The sequence below is a fragment of the Aquila chrysaetos genome, chromosome 14 (assembly GCF_900496995.4).
Source record: "Aquila chrysaetos chrysaetos chromosome 14, bAquChr1.4, whole genome shotgun sequence".
In the NCBI taxonomy this organism is placed as follows: Eukaryota; Metazoa; Chordata; class Aves; order Accipitriformes; family Accipitridae; genus Aquila; species Aquila chrysaetos.
This window is the reverse complement of record NC_044017.1, coordinates 4,883,000-4,902,083: the sequence shown is the minus strand read 5'-3', so window position 1 is coordinate 4,902,083 and position 19,084 is coordinate 4,883,000. Positions and strand designations below refer to the sequence as shown.

Here is a 19,084-nt window from a genome sequence, read left to right as displayed (position 1 = left end):
AAAGAATCCTCATCTGCTGCAAGAAAGCACTCTCCCAGAATGCTTAGCACAGAGTTCGTACTGGCAAACATTTCTTTGCTTGACCTATATGTGCTTTTTAGTGTTTAAAACAAAAAAATTCAAAATAAAACACTCAAAATATGAGAGGAAAATTCTTAAATCACTGCTGCTATGGAAAAAAAAACCAATGTGTTATATAAACCTACTTCAATCAAATCTATGTTATCAGCATGCTATTATCAGTTCAGGCAAACCACAAGGGAGCTGAAGGCTGTCTTTACTTTTTCCTTTCTTCCTCTCATGCAAAGTGATCAGTCAATTCCCACCTGCCAGAAACTGACTTTATCTAGTCCTTCACTGCAAATAGTCAATAGTCATAAAAAAAAAAAAAGGGGGGGGGGAGAACACAGAATGAAATTTAAAATACATAAATTTCTTGGGTTTATAGTGAATCACACCTGTACTGACTGAATTTATCACTACAGGATTCTACTCCACATACTGTACTGGTATCTGTCATACAAGTATGTAAATATCTTTGATGCTGAGAAGAAGTGTCCATTTTTTTTTAAATACTTTTAAAGCCAATGAATTTGCATAAATAACTGTCCCAATCCACACCATAGCAGTATCAATCGCCCTGTCAGAGACTGCTGCTCAGTTTTATATTTCTGCTAAACTGAAAGCACTGAGATGTATTTACTTACCAAACTGTAAAACTGGATGAAAGGGTGAACTTACAAACTCAAAATTGTTGCAGTGGAGTTAAAACAAGCTAAATTAAAAGGACTTAAGTGAAGCATGAACGGAGGGAATAAACAGATTAATGATGTCAGCTACAGATTTGCCCCCATGCAAATTAACTTATCTTGCATGCTATAATGAGACATTCAAAAGAAATATTTAAGATTTATTAGCATTTTTCCCTGACATCTGGCTAGTTAATACAACTCGGTATGCTTTTCATTACATTTCTAACCTAAATACAACATAATGACATGCAGACACATTGATTTAAAAAAAAAAAAAAAAAAATCATTATTTGACAGTGATCCAAGTAGTTCCTGCCAGTCCCAGATTCTCAAAGGCAGCAGTTAGCACATTCCATATATTATAAGAAATACAAATTGTGTTAAGGCAGGTCTGTTAATAAGGAATAGCTTTTTGCGGGGAGCGAATAAAGAAGGTAATGGTGAAGAATTTGACGTAAATTCTACTCTGAAGGGCAAAGATGCCTCATACATAACCACAAACCTTGCACAGCAATATCTCTGTACCTTCTTCTGTCTCTCTACCTATCCTACCCTCTTTGAAAACAAAAAGCAGGTCAGTGAGGGAAATGCTCTGCTCCTTTCACTAAGGTTGGATAAAGACATCCTCGCAAACGTGTGAGGGAAAACAGTTACGGGAATTACCATGGAAGGCACCCCCAAAAAACACATTCAACTTAACTGTTTCTAGTGCAGAAGCCCACTTCATTCCCATCTGGAACGTAGGATTATAGAGACCCAACAAAGTTCCATTTCCAAATGGGATATCAACAGTTAAGAGAACATTAAAAGAAAGCACTGTTTAGATGGTTTTTTGTGCAATTTCAGAGACTTCATACTAGGAAATGTTTCTAGAAACAAAACAAACAAACAAAATAGATCATGCCTTAAGAGAATATGAGAAAAGTAAGTCAGTTTACAACAAATTATCATGCACTAGACAGTTCCTTCAAATACCTAGAGAATGACCTCACTTTCAAAGCACTAGTAAAGACCTGGAGAAACAGGAAGACAGAAAGATTTCATCTGGAAAGACAAACATATGACAGAATCATAGACTAAGTCAGGTTGGAAGTGACCCTGGGAGGTGTTCCAATTCAAAACCAATTAAGAGCAAATTTAATTCTGACTATATCTTGAATAAATTTAGCATCATGTTGCTACACTATTTTAGAAAAGGCAACTGAAACTGACTTGGATCAACACAGTAGTAGCAACAATGACATAAAAAGCATTCCAGATAGAGCTTAGAAGGGAGATAAATATGGGGACATGAGGGGTGGGAAGAAACGACAGGGAGGAGGAGCTTGACCATATGCTTAAATATTAATATTACAAGAAATCTGAATAGTATGCAATGTAAAGCAGTCTGCCAACAAGCAGACTTTTTCCTAAGACATTCAGGAAGACATTCATTTGGTACATAGTGCAAGCTTCCAGCTTCACTAAGGAGATTCCTGCAACTGTAATGAGCAACCACACTGCACAAGCGGTGAGCATCCAGACAGAAATGTGATGCAATGTAATATTATCCATTACAGTATTACACCTCAAAGTGAAACAGGAGGCTGGAAAAATTCTTGTAAGGGTCTAACAGAACTTTCTCTACCAACTGAAGAGAGCTAAAAGACAGCTTACGGTAGGTAAAAATCTTTATCCAATGGTAAAAAAGCAGAACGAAAAATCAACATATGAACAAGCCCAGACTGTACATCATATGAGCAGCAAGCTAGATGTTGCAAACTGCCTTTACCTGAGCCTGGGTTAGAAAAGGTCTTTTTCCACAAGGAAGAGGGTAGGGGAGGAAAAGGAAGGCTGTTAAGAGGAGACCGCTAATGCCTGTCTTCTCTTAGTTTGTGAAAAAGGGTCTGCACCAGAATGCATGCAAACTTAGGAAGAGCTATTTGAATTAGTATATATTGCAAATATGAGACCCCTAAGCCAAACTGCCTGTTTATATGGGGAGCAACAAGCTCCTCCTTGCTACATACACTATATTGAATCTGTACTGACTGCACTATGAGATTCCCAGAGACAAAAAAGACTCATTTAGTTGTGTTAGCTTCAAGTTGTTTACAATCATATCTTTTTGAGACATGCTCTCTTGGACAGGTAATAAAGAAGAAGCTCTAGTTCCCCTCCAAAAAATTGTTGGGAACTGTTTAACAGTACAGTTACACAATTGCTTTAATGGTCTAACCACCAGTCCTCCTCTGATTACAGTAAATGCCTAATAATCACATTTTGCTTGGGAACTGGAGGACTTCAAATCAACATGTTAAGCAACCCTTAGACAACCAAATGAATTCCAACAAGCATAATCACACAGGTACAAACTAAACATGTGTGCCAGAAATCAGACAGTTCTAACCAATGTTTACAAGTTTCCATTTGACATTGGTTAACATTTATGAAGATGGAAGTCTTTAGGGAATCATTACCTGAGTTGATTTAAAAACTTCTGGGGATCCTATGAAATTTTCATTAACAAAATGAGAACTTATTAGAGGCACCTAGACAGAAATTGAACAGTTGAGAGAATACAGATCAAACTAGGGAGACCTTCAAATCCAATGTGTTACTACATACAACATGGACATTCTGCCTTCAGACATGCCATCACTAAAGCAAAATATTTCATAAAGACACAGGCCCATATCTGCCAGAAAACATACTTCAGGCAGGATTCAAGCATCTAGGTCCTAACATAAGAGCCACAAAAATATCCTTAATCTCTTAAAACATTAGAAGTAGGTACTTAAATTTTTACCTACAAAGTTGTCCTTGGTATTTAACATGCCCAAACTGATGCCATCTTGAGAGGAGCGAACATCTGGTTCCTTAGACATCTTAACACATCCTGACTGAATTCAGCTTTCCACAAAACATTACAGTATTTGTAGGTGGAGCACTACCTTCCATCTGGCAGCTGCCTGTGTAGCAGCTCAGAATGCTAGAGATGTGGGCCTAAAGCCTCCTCAGCCCAAAGAGATTAAAATCAACATCACTTATCACTCTTTGGAGTGCCTTAACAACCAGATGATAGTATATCAAAGCCAATGTGCTCACTTCTGCCTGATAAAGCTATGCTGCAGGAAAGAACTAAAGACCCAATAACCCTGCAAGAGGGAAAAGAAGTATATATAGAACAGTTCATACTTAATAGGAATGTTCCTAAAGAAGAGGAAGAAAAAAACTCAGGTGCTGGTTTCTGTCACAAGGACTGTTTCTGCAATGATTGCTTCATGCAAATTTCACAGAAGAGCTTTGTCAGGTAATTCTCTTCAAGAACTCATGTTTCTTTGGAAAGAAGGAACTGTGTTAAAAGCTGCTTTGTCTTAAGCACCTGATTTGTCAAAACTAGTGCAGAGTGTCTGTTTGGATATGGATTATTCTTAATAACCCTTATATCCACTTTCCAGAATGGCAAGAAGGAAGATACTAGCAACTACAGGCCGGTCAGATTCACTCCAGTCTCCAAGAAAATTACGACACAAACCCTCCTGGAAGCCATTTCCCAACATATAAAGAATAAGTGGGTAGTTCCAAGTAGACAACATGGATTTGCCAAGGACAAATTATGCCTGACCAACCTGTTCGCCTTCTGTGATGAGATGGTTGGCTCTCTGGACAAGGAGGTAGCAACGGACATTGAATAATGTTAGTAAAACAAGGCTTCTGACAGTCTCCCTTGGCACCCTTGTAGCCAAATTAGACAGATGTGGTCTGAATGAGTAGATAAGGACGACATCCTGTTGGACAGCAAGTTGAACATGCTGAGCACGCTTCTCAGTACAAGAAAGATACTGACATATTGGACTGAGTCTAACGGAGGGCCATCATGATGGTTTAGGGGCTGCAGCATATGACGTATGAGAAAAACTTGAGAGACCTTGGATAGTTCAGCCTTAAGTGAAGGCTAAAGGAAGATGTTATTGCTGTTTGCATCTACCTAATAGGAAGGTAGAGAGAAGATAGAGCCAGACTCTTCTTGAAGGTACAGTCATAGGACAAGAGGCAACAGACACATAATATTCCATTTGCATAAAAGGATTTTTTTTTTTTTTTTTTTTTTTAACCATGAGGGTTGTCAACTACTGGGGTTAAAGTATTTCCACCTTTGTGGATACTAAAACCAGATTGGCGTAGTCTCTGAGCAACCTGCTCTAACCAGATCTGTTTTGAGCAAGGGATTGTATTAGGCGACTTCCAGATTTTTCCTTTCAACCTGTATGTTTCCATAATTCTGTGGCACTACATTGGGTAGCCACATACTAACCACAGAGACAGAGAAAATCTCCAAGGGAATTCCATCGTTCAGAAGAAAGCCAGTATGATTACTCCAGGAAGTAGTCTTGAGAATAACATGTTTGGATTCCCATGTAATTTTGACTGAGATTCTGCATGCTTAGCAAGGCCATAGGAAGAGATTTGCATCCAACAGAAACAAAAAACTACTGCGACATTAGAAACACTAAGTATACCTCCAGGCTGAAGACCAGAGGCAGTTTATCATTCATACGAGATGCCCCTAATGTCAAAGATCATATCAAAAGTAAAAAAAAATAATGCTTATGAAAATTGGAGCAAGATATAGTTCTGTCCTATCTAGTCAAGGAAGCTGTCATAGCTGGCTAATACCACAAGTTTCTCTTAATCGACAAACAAGGAAATGTTTGTGTCTATTATGCCTTTTAGACATTTAGAGAAGTGGGAAGGAGGCATAAGTGATGCAAACCAGGAAATGCTATTGCAAATCTTGAATACACGGTATTATGTATGTGCTGATGGAGATGCACAAAAATTTAAAACCCTGCTAGTTACAAAATGCTAAATCTTAGCTAATAGTCTTAGGCCACATAGTTGAGAGCTGCAGAAAGGTCAGTCTTCTCACAAGTCCATTTTTACATGAGTAACAATACATTTTCATCCACAGATGAGCACTGGGACCTGCCAGTAAAGCATGCGTCTTAAGTTCAAACTTAACTCAAATATACCTTGGGGATAGACATACCAAGAATAATCCAAAGAACTTTAGGAAGTTGTCCAAGCCAATCTAAACTGAACAAATGAACATTTATTGTTAAGCGTGAGACACATAACACCTAGCTCTTTTAACTTTTTTACATTTCAAGCGATAACATAGGATTTCTAGTATTGAAATATGCTCACTGGACTCCATCTAGTGGTCACATAACTTTCAGCTTTCTGAAGTTGAAGTGAGTATTCTGGGCTCTTAAATTTTGATTGATAAGAAAACAACAACAAAAATTTATTATTATTAGAGAGCTACAGAACAAGTTGCTAATTATAGGACATTATTTTCAGAAACACAGATGAAACCATGCTAGAATAAATAATGGTCAACAGTACAGCAGACCAGACAAAAAAATGTTAAAACCCAGTTTTTGAGCAATCTTACTGTGTTCCGAGAAGAGCAGCAGAAACTTCAGGGCTCACGCATCCTTTTATACTTTTAATCCCTCTATGGAGGTTATTCAGGTTCAGGTCTTTCTCCTTCCCTTTGTTCCTAGTTCAGTCAGGAACAAGCTCCAACTTCCCCTCCAGCAGACCATTAGCTGCCAAAATATTATGCTGGAAGTATTGTCCCTTGAACTTTACCAGCAAGACTGTATACAGTAGGATTCTTTTTTTTTTTCCTATTAGAAATTAGAAATTTTTCCTATTTCCTATTCATGTGAGGAAAAACTTACTGGGTCATGCTGTATGCTCTGGCTCAATAATGTTGTATATTAATTTCTTCCCAGCCATCTAAGGCCATATACAATACCAGGCAAGTATCTCTGAGGTGGTAACAAGCCTGGCAAGCAAGAATCCCAAGACAATTTCTGAAGGAAACTAGAATAGCAACCTTCAAATAATTATGATGTGTGTCATCTCTTCATTAACCTGAATGCTCTTTTTAAACTTACTGACGTTTGAGTTCCAATATGAATTTAAAATCCCTCTTGGACTAGCAAACAGTAAGAGTGAAGCCTCCTTGAACATTCCTTAAAGGCAAACATACTACCACGATTTTCAGCTAAACCACCTACTAAACCAGATGACATTACATTGCACAAGTATTCGTGCCAGTGCATGCAAATATGCCTGGCAGAAAGAGGTCTGAAATACTACTTGTCATCATCACTGTACTAGGGAAAGTGAGAAACAGGCTAGATGAGGTGACTTTCAATCTTATTTTCACAAAGCTTCAGTTCTGTATTATTCTATTGCTTGGCTGTAGTCACTTACAACCATGCCTACAAACGAGCCTAGAAAGGCATCAAGTGAAGTGCAAGCAGATTCTCTGTCAGTATCAGCGCCCTGGTGAAGAACAGTACTACTTCTGAAATGAAAGGATATAAAAACCATTATGCAACATTAAAGAACAAAGAGCACGAAATAGCATTAGCAATGCGATCAGACTGGAAAATGGACAACTACCTTTCCATCACCTGAAAACCAAAGCCTCTCTTCTATATGTTAATATCCACAATACTAGCTAGCATTTGCATTTGACTTGATTTCTTCACAAACCTGTTAAAATGAGACCACGAGCTATCTTACTAGCCTTTGCCTCTCCCACTGAAAAGACCCAGCTCTTTCTGTGGAGCTTCTGTTTTTCTTATTCATGTATGTTTCAGTACTCCTTTCAGCATATGAAGGGCAGCTGTGCCCTGGGTAACTATTAAGGTAGCAAGATTGTATATCTTAATGTCAAAACACAAATATCCAAAGGCAGTGGAGGCTCTGGACCTGCAAGCTGAAACCAAATTAAATGTCTACAAATTCAGTTACATTGAATTCCAGGCTCCTGAAATCAACTACATTTCACTTAGATAACACAAGAATTGCAACGTATTACATCCTGCACTGATGTAACCAGATATTTAAATGCCTTCTCTACTTAAAATTATGCAAGCGTTATCCATTCTGAGTATAATGTGTAGTCGCTTTTTGTTGGGGGATTAATTTTATAGTAGTAAAAACATAAACCCCTGTCTTACCTCTGAATTCACCAAATAACTCCTTCCCATCCACAGAGTACCTGGAAGTACTAAAAGCAGTTTAGTCTGTGCATCAAATTTCCAAACCTAGATCAGTATCTGTCAACATGCTATCTCTTTTTAAGTCAATAGCTACACCTGAGTATCAAAAAGCACCCAGAAGTACACAAAGCAGCAGCTAAGGATAGCTAAGGATTATTTATTTACACTGATGGATCTATATTACAGGCTTCCCTGTATTCTAGCAGCTCTGGATCAGCATTACTCCTCCTAAGCTTTGCTGTGACTACACTTAAATCTTTACTTTTTTTTTTTTTTTTTTTTTTAATCATTGTGGGGGGTTCTTGTTTTGTTGGGAGAAGAGTAGTGTTTTAAAGCGTATTTTGGTTACTTAGTCAATTTTAGGTGAGGTCACTTGATATTCCCACTGCACAAACAAGTATGTTTCTTAGTAGAAGAAACTTCAAAAGGGACTATTTGATTTCAACTTGTAGGGACTTTAACTTGTTTATACACAAACCTATTCACCCCTGAAAATTTCAAACAAGTTGAAAAGAGTGAGGTATCATTTTGAAAAGTGAATGGTTTTGTTGATTTAGTGCCCCATATTTTTTAATTTCTAGTATTCTTTCCTAGAATCATCACTAGAAGAAACTTTTTCAAGAGTATTACAAAAGCAGTTAGGAGAAAAAAAGCCAGTCTAAACCATGTTTCCTTGATGTGCTCTGAATTATAAAGTTGTAATTTCTTCCAGAACTACCAGCATTGACAATATTGTCCATAACAAAGTCTACTTTACATAACCTTTCCACAGAAATCCTGTGAATCAGATTTTTCAGACAATGTTCAGCCTCAACTGACTTATTTCTTCCTCCTCATTGTCTCAAGATAGAAAAATGATCCAGAACATTCATGTTCTTTTTTACACATCAATTCCAGGGGCTGAATAACAAATTTCCTTCTTAAACTACCTGACATCCTTTCCTTCAGCTGGTGAGCAGAAAGAAATTCTAGCTGGTCCTCTAATGGGAACGGGCCTTTTTATTCAGAGAGCTCCCCAAACCAAAGCTTGGCCTGGGCCCAGAGGCTTAAAACTAGAATTCCAGATAAGGACTGGATTTACACTGACACCAGCAAGTACTCCAGTCTGAATCAGCCTGTGATCTACTTGCTTCCTCAGCACACAGAGCTAAGATTACTTTGTTCTTAAAAAGCAAATTAACACCTTACAGAACAAGTACATGGAAGAGTCTAGTTCTAGGCTCCCCAGCACGAGAGCCATGGACATACTGGAGAGAGTCCAGCGAAGAGCCACAAAAATGATGAAGGGACTGGAGCATCTCTCCCATGAGGAAAGGCTGAGAGAGCTGGGACTGTTCAGCCTAAGGAGAAGGCTCAGAAGATCTCATCAATGCATATAAATACCTGAAGGGAGGGTGCCAAGGAGGACAGAGCCAGGGTCTGCTCAGTGGTGCCCAGGGACAGGACCAGAGGCAATGGGCACAAACTGAAACACAGGAGGTTCCCTCTGAACATCAGGAAACACTTTGTCACTGTGAGGGTGACTGAGCACTGGCACAGGTTGTGGATTCTCCATCCTTGGCGATACTCAAAAGCTGTTTCGACATAGCCCTGGGCAACCAGCTCTAGGTGGTCCTGCTTGAGTAGAAGATTGGACCAAATGACCTCCACAAGTCCCTTCCAGCCTCAGCCAGCCTGTGATTGTGTGAGAGAACCACGGCACCCCTTCACACCACATGCCTTGGAGAGATCTTCCCTGCTGCCTTTTTTTTTTTTTTTTTTTTTTTTTTTTTTTTTCTGGATATGCACCAGTAGCCCCAAGGCAACACCACTACCTTAAATGGAGCACTACTCACAGAATGGAGTGGTTCGTTTCACCAGTCAGAGGTGCCGGATCCAGACAGAGGTTTCAACAAAGGCTCTTGATTCCTTCTTTCTCATATTTCCCTCACTTGAACTGCCTGTGCCTCCAAACCAGGCAGCAATCTCTGGACACAGCAGGAGAATGCAGAAGACAGTATCTGGATTCCCCATTCCTCCTCTCACATCTGATTCATTGGGCACAGATGAGGAGATGACAAACTGTTCTAACAGACACAGTAATTCATCCTTACACCAACAAAGAATCCCATCCCCCACCCCCACAGTCAAGATTAAGATTTTTATTTTCCTAATGTTTCTGCAGCAAAGCTGCTCTTTCTCTCAACCAGTCACAATGGGAATGCAGTAGAACACAACCTCAGCTACAGATGTTGGATTCCTCTGACCAAACCTTAATGCTCCAGAACAGTTTTCTTCATAAAACCCCCTTCAGAGCTTCTGCTCAACTTTCTGAAGACCTTTAGACATCTAGTAATCTTTTTTCCAAAGCAGAGTCCATTGCACCAATGAAATTCTGGCCCTCACTTTGTACAAGAAATCTTGTCCATAACATTAACCAGGTTGGTTTTTAAGGCCTCTGACACAGGTTTGTTGTTGTTTTTTTAATATTACAGGAAGTCTCTATGTTGAGAAAATATATGCTCACTTTTATTCTCACAAAAAGAACTTTAAGGCCCTTTACAGAAAAAAAAAAAAATCCCATAGCTTTCTTATGATGCGATACCTACCACTATTTCACAGATTATTAAATTTAAGGTATGAAGTACATCAGTGCCTCTGGAGTAAGACAGAATGTAAGCCTCCCTTCACAAACCTATCTATCCTCTAAATAAAGGTCTAAAATAAGTTACATGCTCAGAATTATTGGAGTATCTTCTCATCTTTAGATATAAGTTATTTCAAAAGTATTTCAATGAGAAAGGCATTGTGTAATACACGGACTACTTGTGCAACTTTATGCCTTTTCTACCTTGCATAATTAATGCTTTTCACGGACACAGACAACCTAAGGGGGAACAAGGAAGAACGAATTTGTCTTCACCTTCTTTCAAATACAGGAGTTTTGCCTTCAGTGTCTACCTCAAGTGAAGTCAACCTCAAAATCAAAACTAAACACTAGCTAAGGAAGAAAGTTTTATGTACTTTTTTAATATATAGTTTTTGTTTGTTTGTTTTTAAGATCACTGTACTAGGTAAGTTCTTCAACTGCCATCAGAAATTTCAGGTCTAAATAAGAGCTTCCTGGACACCACTGCTGAAGATGTTACACCCTTTTCTTTAGCTCCATAAAGAGTCACTGGCACCAAATCACCTCTAACAGTTACAGAAATTATTAACTAAAAACAATATAAGCAATACATTTCTCAGAAGGACACAATCAAGCTTCCTGCTACCTGGAAAACGGAACTCCCCTTATTTGCTTCAATGACTTATTGGTAATTTTTCCTTACTATTTTTAAAGCAAACATGCATGAGTTTGGCAGAATCTTAAAGTTACCACAAAAATACAAATATATAGTAAAACTGTCAAATTCACAAATTGTTGAGTTTGCATATACATGCATATATCCGATGGTTATCTAATCTCAGGCACACACTACTCACATGCAAGTGACCACTCAGTCTAATAACCATCCATGCTTAAAAGTAACTTGAACATCTACACCTATGCAACAGAAAAAACAGTTGACATTAAAGGCCTGGTTTTGAAAATGAGTAATTACAGACCTTTTTGAAACATTTGTGTAGAAGCACAATGCAGCATAACCAAACGACTATGTTATAAAACATATGTTTTAAGTTTATTGCACAAGACCTTCAACATGGGAAAAAAAAAAAAAATCAGAGTTGTGAAATTCCCAAGTTTCAGGTGTAATGAGCTCTACTTCCATTGAGATACAAATATGTGATCCTGACTGAGTATTAAAGGGCATGAGTAGGAAGAAGAGAGGAAAAAGAAGGTATAGTGTGGTATTCTGTGCTACATGAGAGCTGCTGCCACCAAGAACCGAAAGCCTAATCCAGCATCAACCTACATCTGACATTTGCTGTATTAGAAGCAACTATTTTAAAGCATTTACTCCTCTATTTTAAACTTAATTATCCTTATCTAGTGGGGTAGAAAAAGTTCCAGAAAATAATAAGGAAATAAGGTGCAGCTACCAGGAATGATGATCTTGTTGTTGAATGGTTAAATGTATTTTTGCTCACACAGAAATTCAGCTGTCCTGTATTTTTCCCCCCTCACATTCCCTTTCTGAACAAGAAGCTTACTCACATTTAAAATTCAAATAAGTTTAATGGTATTTATTAAGAGAAACTTAAGTGCTATAGTCCAGACTCTGAATCCTCACAACCACAGAAATGTCTATCACACCCAGTAAGTTTTCTTAGCAGTATCAGACTTGCCAGAAATAACACGTACTATCTTGCTAATATTCTTGCTAGTGGTTTGTATCCAATCAGAAAGGTTTTTACATGCACTTTGCTGAAATAAAATTAGCACCTTTATCAAAAAAGATCTTATACTCTGGCAATTTTTATTTCCTTTAGGAAAGGTGAGTGGTACATACCATCAACTAACTTCTTCAGGGTTGAGTATCAGGTTTTTTCGCCCCAAGTAAAGAGAAAGTTCAACAGTTCAGAAAGTGACTGAATAAGCATTAGCGTTCGCATCAAGTTCCTCCAAGATGAGATGTGTGGGGATGATGCTCATTGTCAGCGACGGTTTTTCCTTTAAAATCTTGAGTGTCAGTTATTGTCTCCCTGCTTTCACTCATCCATTCACAACAATTTACTTCTTCCAAATTTCTTAATGTATACAATTTCACATTCCATTTACAGAAAGCTCAAGCTTTATCTGTGTTTCCAGCTTTTCCATACCCATCAGCTCTAAAAGATCCCAGTCCTCCCTCATCCCTTCAGCATCACATACCACTTCTGAATTCCTGCTTTCCTAAAGCAAGCCACCAACTATATCTTTCTACACAAAAACTGCAACTGAAATCTCACAGTTAATGAGGTTCCAAATACTCCATTCATCATATACAGAGAAGCCGCTTTGCAGAAAAGCACACAAGCCCTCTATGCACAGAGCATATGAAAGGATACGGCAATAAGTAATGAAAATACCAAATCAAAATGAATACTACACAATCCTCCCAGGAACCATATTCTTGGAAAAACACTATGTTAGAAGCATTGTAATAATATAGCATAGAGTGCACCTATCCATCTTTTTCATGGAGTTGAGATTCACAGAAAGCAGAGATCAGGATTGGAAAGACAAAGTTGACATCCCATTAAAATCCAGAATAGGTGGTCTTTAAAAAAAAAAAAAGAAAAGAAAAGAAAAAAAAAAAAGAGAGAGAGAACATCAGTGAGTTTGAGATCAAGAGTCAATAGGAGATCCAAGCATTGTCTTTATGATATACTGATTTTCTTCCACATCTGAAAAGCTGAATTTCTACAAGAGTTTTAGAACTCAAGAGCTTTACCAGGTACCCAAAGTTAACATATAAAGCCCAAGGCTGTATTAAGATGTGATGATTTCAGCCTTCAAATACTCAAACCTATTTTATACATCCAAATCAAAAAGGAAAACTGCACAGAACAATCTGGGAATCACTCAGATTTCCTCCTGTTTTCCCATATCTCCAGTTTCTTCCATACAACGTTAATTTCAACACAGGGGAAACAACTTTTGCTGCATTATTTGGTATATTTAAACATTTTCATCATCTACATATTTGATAATGTCATTTTATTGACAGCTAGGCAAAAGCAGACCAAATCTGGTATGCCAAACACTCTCTTAATTGCTTATTATCCGTAAGTGTCAGCTTAATTTAATATAGGGTGGAACGCATTGTTTTGTCACTGAGATAATTTATCACTAACATATCATTGAACAAGACACCACATATCCCTCCAGCGGTGCTACTGATATGTACACAACATGCTTTGGGTAACTCATCACCACTTAAAGAGACCTCTTCCAATTATATGTAATACTAAAATTGCATTGAAAATTGCTCTTGGTAAGATTGCTGGTTTAAGAGACAGACTTGTCATCCCTGTAGTCTTCTTCCCTAGACATAAATGTATTCGGGTGGCCAGAGGCATCACATTAAGTCACATGGCTAGCCTGAAGTCAAAACAACATCAACAATGCACAAGACGATATTCAACAAGGATGCTACTGTCAAGCAGAAAATAGCAAAAACTGAACCCGAATAATATATATTGTGTGCCTTATACCACAGTGAAAAGCTGGTAGCCAGGTAAGAAGTTTTCAGTTCAATCAACCAAATTGTACTTGTTGGTTCAACAAACTAAATCTAACAGAAGGAACGTATGAGACATCAAATGCTGACAAGGTAGCTTGCTTCGTTCTGTGATGAAAACTAGCCTGGCTAACCACATCTGCTTAATGTTTTTTTACTACTCAGCTGAGCTATTTAGTCTGTCAGTTGGCTGAAAATCTCTGACTTTTAGTTCCAATGAAGAACAATCTGAAAATTTGAGATACACACCTACTGACATGCTGTTTTCAGTCCTGTTTCATCAGTATGATCCTAGGAACATTTATAAAGCAGAAAAGACAAGCATATTTTAGAAATATGATCTAATAAACCTCGTTTAAAGATGGGAAATGCCTTTTTTTTTTTTGTCTAGCGATACATTGTTCACAGTAAAAATGGATGGCACTGTTAAACAGTAGCAACAATAACAAGTTAAAGAATCTATACAACCTCAGAGGTATTAGCGGTTCACTTTTATCTGTTACTGTAAGTAACGACTGGATGATTTGCATCACTGCTCAGTACATTCTGCTGCAGAGATGTACAGTCAGAAGCAATATTTGGTTCTACATATCTGGACAGATCACCCACCAAGAACGGCTAGTTTGAAATCATTCTTTCCTATTTCCAGGTTCTACACTGCAAGCCTAGCCAATGGAAAACAGCTTCTGTATTTTTTCGGTATCGGAAAACTTCAGTATTTGTTCATAAGCAAGTGATGACAGTAAGACCACATTAGTTACCAATGCTGAATGACATTTTAAGCAAGACATTTTGTTGACAACCCAGTTCAAAAAATCCTGGTGGGGTGCTCTATCAAAGAGCTTTGAGAGGCAGCTTAGGAAAGAAAGTGGGTCGTCTTTTCTTCAAAGCCATGCATCTGAATAGATTATTCCACAACCACTATAATACTGGTAAGAATCCTATGTTCATCAGGTCAGCCTAAGAGATTTTTAAGATAATAAAGCCCAGAAACTCCATCAGCTAAGAAACAGGTCAACCTGTCAAACATACAGGAGTAAATATTTTTAAGAAGTCTTTTATAGGAAAAAAAAAAAAAAAATACCCCCCAAACCAAAAAACACTATCCCACCTAAACACCTCCTTTTTCAAAAAAAAAAAAAAAAGTACAATTTCATTCCAAATGCTCAACAAAAAGAGTTACAGTACATTCAAAGGAGGAAGACAAGGTAAAAAGATAAAGGTAAACCTGCAATCACTAGCCTTTTATTTCATGATTTAAACAGTACATGATCAGGAAGACAGGAGTTCAGTGACAAAATGAACAGCATTTATGACAGTAGGAAAGACATAACAGCAGGGGCAAAATATGGCTGAAACAGGAAGGTGAACTTTAGCACAAGATTGTATGGGAGAGAGATGGGAGTTTTGCTCCATGCATCATGCTAACAGAAAAGAACCACAAACCTGACATGAATTTTTGTTTTCTAAAATAGTGACGGAAGACCTTAGCCAGAATAAGGTTGAGCCAGTACGCCACTTCCCACCATCACTTCTTTCACCTCCTGAAAATTCTGCAAAATATGCTGTTGTGGCAAAAATACCTGGAATATTAGTGAATACCATCCTATTATGTACTTGGTCAACCTGAATGAATTAAAGACTCGGATAAATATTTTCCAACTCATCTCAAGGACACTAATCATAACTGAATTAGGAAAAAAAAACCTTCTAAAGGGGAAGGGGGGGAGGGCAGGGTTGACAATTACTGCAAAAGAAACGTTTATTTGTGTCACAAAAATACCTAAATCCCTTTCATGCTTCCTCAATATGAAAAATATTTTTAAATACATATGTATCCTTCTTCCACTCTCCCCGGGAAAGCCTTGATCCCTGAAGAAGAGTTAACATATATTGGACGTTCATTACACATATATGTGCCTGCATCCTGTGGAAAGCTGTCAGTGTTCAGGTGGACCCCGAACTATGCATATTAGGTCTTCTATTATCTATTCTGTGACCCACAGTTAAATAAAGACTAATTTAATTTTAAAGCCATTGTTTTATTAAAGAAAGGTATTTGTCTTTGTATTACAGCTACACCATTGGTTACTCTCGCAACACGTAGCTATGACAAGACAAACAGTGGTCTGCCAAGCAGTTTACAAAAGTTAGACGTGACCATACTTAGCATTAGCAAGAGTGAAAAGCAAACGACAGATCGGCTTCCAACATCAGGAATCCCAGCACCAAAAACTCTCTACTTACATCGAGTTAAGGGCTTACTAAAACATTCCCCCTGGAGATAACAAAACCACACGGAAAACAAATGCATGCCATGAATAAGAGCCCCAAGAGAAAAGCGCTGAAAAATCTTGCTGGGGCTGTTTAAGATGTCGTCACCTGGGTACAGCCAGGCCAAAAAAACCATACTCCTCTCTCTCTCGGTCCCAGCTGCCTCAGTTCACCATCTAACACCTTCACACAAATCTACTTTCAGCAGTTTAAATTAAATTAATGCACCCGATTGCAAACTGGCAAGAACAGCTACCATGTGCTAGCACAGCACAGACAGTAGGGACAAACAACGCATTAAAACATTCCTACTACACTTGCCAGCGCTCATCGTTCATTCCGTACGACGCAACAAAAAAAAAAAAAAAAAAAACGTGGGTTTAGTTGTAAAGCCCGCAGGCGGTAGCGAGACGAAAAATCCCTTCTGCACCCCTGTTTCCACACACGCGAAAGCGCTTCAGCCGAGTCAGGCCAAGTGCCAGCTGCACCCGCTCCACAGGTGAAAGAAGAGAAAGAGAAGGAGGCACACGCAGGCCCCTCCACCTGGCCCGAGGCAGCTAACAGCGAGGAGGGGGCCGCTGCTTTCCCGGAGAGCTCCGCTCGCCCTGCCCGTCCCGCACCGCCTCACGCTGAGGAGAACTTCGCAGCGGGAAGGGCGGGAGCGCCCAGCCCAGCCCAGCCCAGCCCGCCGGCCGCCGCATCCCATGGCGCCCGCCCGCCCGCTGGCAGCGTCCCCGCCCGGCCTGCGGTTGCTCCCGCACCTCACCCCGCCCGCAGCAGCCTCCGGGGGAGGCGAAGAGCCGCAAGCCCGCCGCGGAGCCGCGCCGACCTCCTTCCCGCCCCCCCCCCCCCTCGCCAGCCGCCGCCGTGACAGCCCGGGCGGGCCCGGGAGGGATCAAAGGGCCCGTCTCCTCCTCCGGGGCCACCGCCTGCCCCTCCCGCGGCCCCGAAAGGCCCCGGTGGAGGCTCCCCCCACCCCGGCCGGAACCCGCGGCCCGGGCTCCCCGGCGGGACGCCGCCGCCGCCGTCCCCTCACGGGCCGCCCTCTCACTCACCAGAAGAACGGAGCCGCGCACCACCTCGGAGACGCTCTGCCGCAGTTCGGCCGCCGTGCCGGGCTTACTCAGCGCCCGCGTGAACTTCCGAGTCTCCGGGGCCACCAGTGCCATGGCTGCCTCCGCGCTCTCCCCGGCCCGGCCCGGCCCGGCCCGACCGCTGCCCTCACGGCCCGGCCCGACCGCTGCCCTCACGGCCCGGCCGCCGGGCGGCCCCTCACACAGCAGCAGCAGCAGCGGCGGCGGCGGGAGGCGGGCAGGGCGCGAGCCCCGCCGGCGGCTGCCGCAGCCGGCGCCGCTGCTCCGGCAGGTAAGCCCCTCCCCCGCGGAGCCGGCGCGCGCGCCGCGCCGCGCCCCCCCCCCTCCCTCCACCACCTCAAGACCGCCGGGCGCCGACCGCGGAGGCCGATCGGCGGGGGCCGGGCAGAGAGGGGCGGGGCCGCGCGCGGCCCCGCCCCCACCTGTTCCCGCGGCGCCTTAGCCGATTGGGCCCCCCGTTACCTGCCCGGCTGCGACTCCCCACCCTCATTGGCTTAGCGCGGACCCGAGGCCAAGGTGAGGGGCGGGGTTCGATTGGAGCCGGATGTTCCCGCCTCTTGCCGGGCAGGCCCCGCCCTCAGCCGGGCGGCCTGTGGTGAAGCGGCGGCGGCGGCGGGCCCCGCCGTGAGGGCTCCGCCGTGAGGGCCCCGCCGCTTCTTCCCGGCTCCGTTGGGACCCCAGTCAACGGCAGGTCGGCGGCAGAGCGCGGCCGGAGCAAGCGGTCGTCGCCTCCGAGGGCCGGGGGTAAACACGGCGCAAGCTGGGCGGGCTGCAGTGCGGTGCCCTGCCTGCCTGGGCCCCGCGCCAGCTGCTCCTGCTTATACCTGTATCTATAGATACACGTACGTGGGGCGGTACCGGCACGTGGCGTAGCGAAAAAGTAAAAAAAAAAGTTGGGAAATGGTAGCGCTGCTCGAAGCTTCTTCGTGTTCGAGGTTTTCCTTCGTACGGTTTTCTTCCCGCAAACGGTTGCTGTCTGTGGGTGAAGTTGCACGCGTGTGCTCAGCTGCGTGCAAGTGTGCGTGGCTATAGCTTTTTTAATTGCTGTGAATGCCTTCCGAGAGGCTGGCTAGCAGTACTGTTAGCAGGGCTACAGGTGTTAGGCACCTTACGACTACATTTCAAAGCTTGGAACAGTCGAGAGCATTAGGGCTTGCACGCCTTTATCTTCTCGGGCGTCTTTTTATATGAACTAAAACCACTTTTCTGCACCTGAATATACACCTTACCGCTGATGGAGGGAGCCACCACGTGCTGTGGACAAGGTGGGGTCAGGTGGGGAAAAAAAGATCACAAAGTGATTGTATTTGAGGCTCTGTACTCAAGAAATGCCTGCCGGAGAAAGGGCCTACACTTCTGGATGCTTCGCAGATACATCTGTAACTAATAAGATTCCAAATAATTGAGGCAGTTCTTTCAGAAAGACTTAGGATACAAAGTCCAAATATATGAATGTCTGGCTTACACCGAGGGAGTTTTTGTTGGTGAAGGATCTTTCTGCAGATACTTTGCAGACCTGTATCAAAGGCTCATTTATTCAAATGCGTAAGCTATGGTTTTTTAGTAGTAGTAGTTTGTCACAACTTGAGCATTCATACTAGGTTGTACCTTCTTTAAGAAAGATAATGCGCAGAGAGGGAGGCTAGTCAGGCTCATTAAAGATAACTAGAGTTCCCAATTTCACAAATCCAAGAGCTGGTGTGTTTATGAGTCAATGTTTAGGCTGATAAATCAGAAAATTGATACTG

General features: G+C 41.5%; 1 protein-coding gene across 4 annotated transcripts in view; it reads right to left on the bottom strand.

Annotated features, from left to right (window-relative positions):
- The window catches only part of DOCK9 (dedicator of cytokinesis 9), a 137,106-nt gene extending 119,285 nt beyond the window's left edge, over positions 1–17,821 (bottom strand). For 2 of the 4 annotated variants that reach the window (XM_030036655.2, XM_030036658.2), the window contains exon 1: positions 17,298–17,819. In XM_030036655.2, coding sequence (XP_029892515.1) covers positions 17,298–17,411 — 114 coding nt within the window. In that variant the 5' untranslated portion in view covers positions 17,412–17,819. Of the gene's footprint in view, positions 1–17,297 lie in introns of all 4 variants that reach the window. The other 2 variants (XM_030036643.2, XM_030036662.2) reach the window with 2 other exon arrangements.
- Between the last annotated feature and the right edge of the window lie 1,263 nt (positions 17,822–19,084).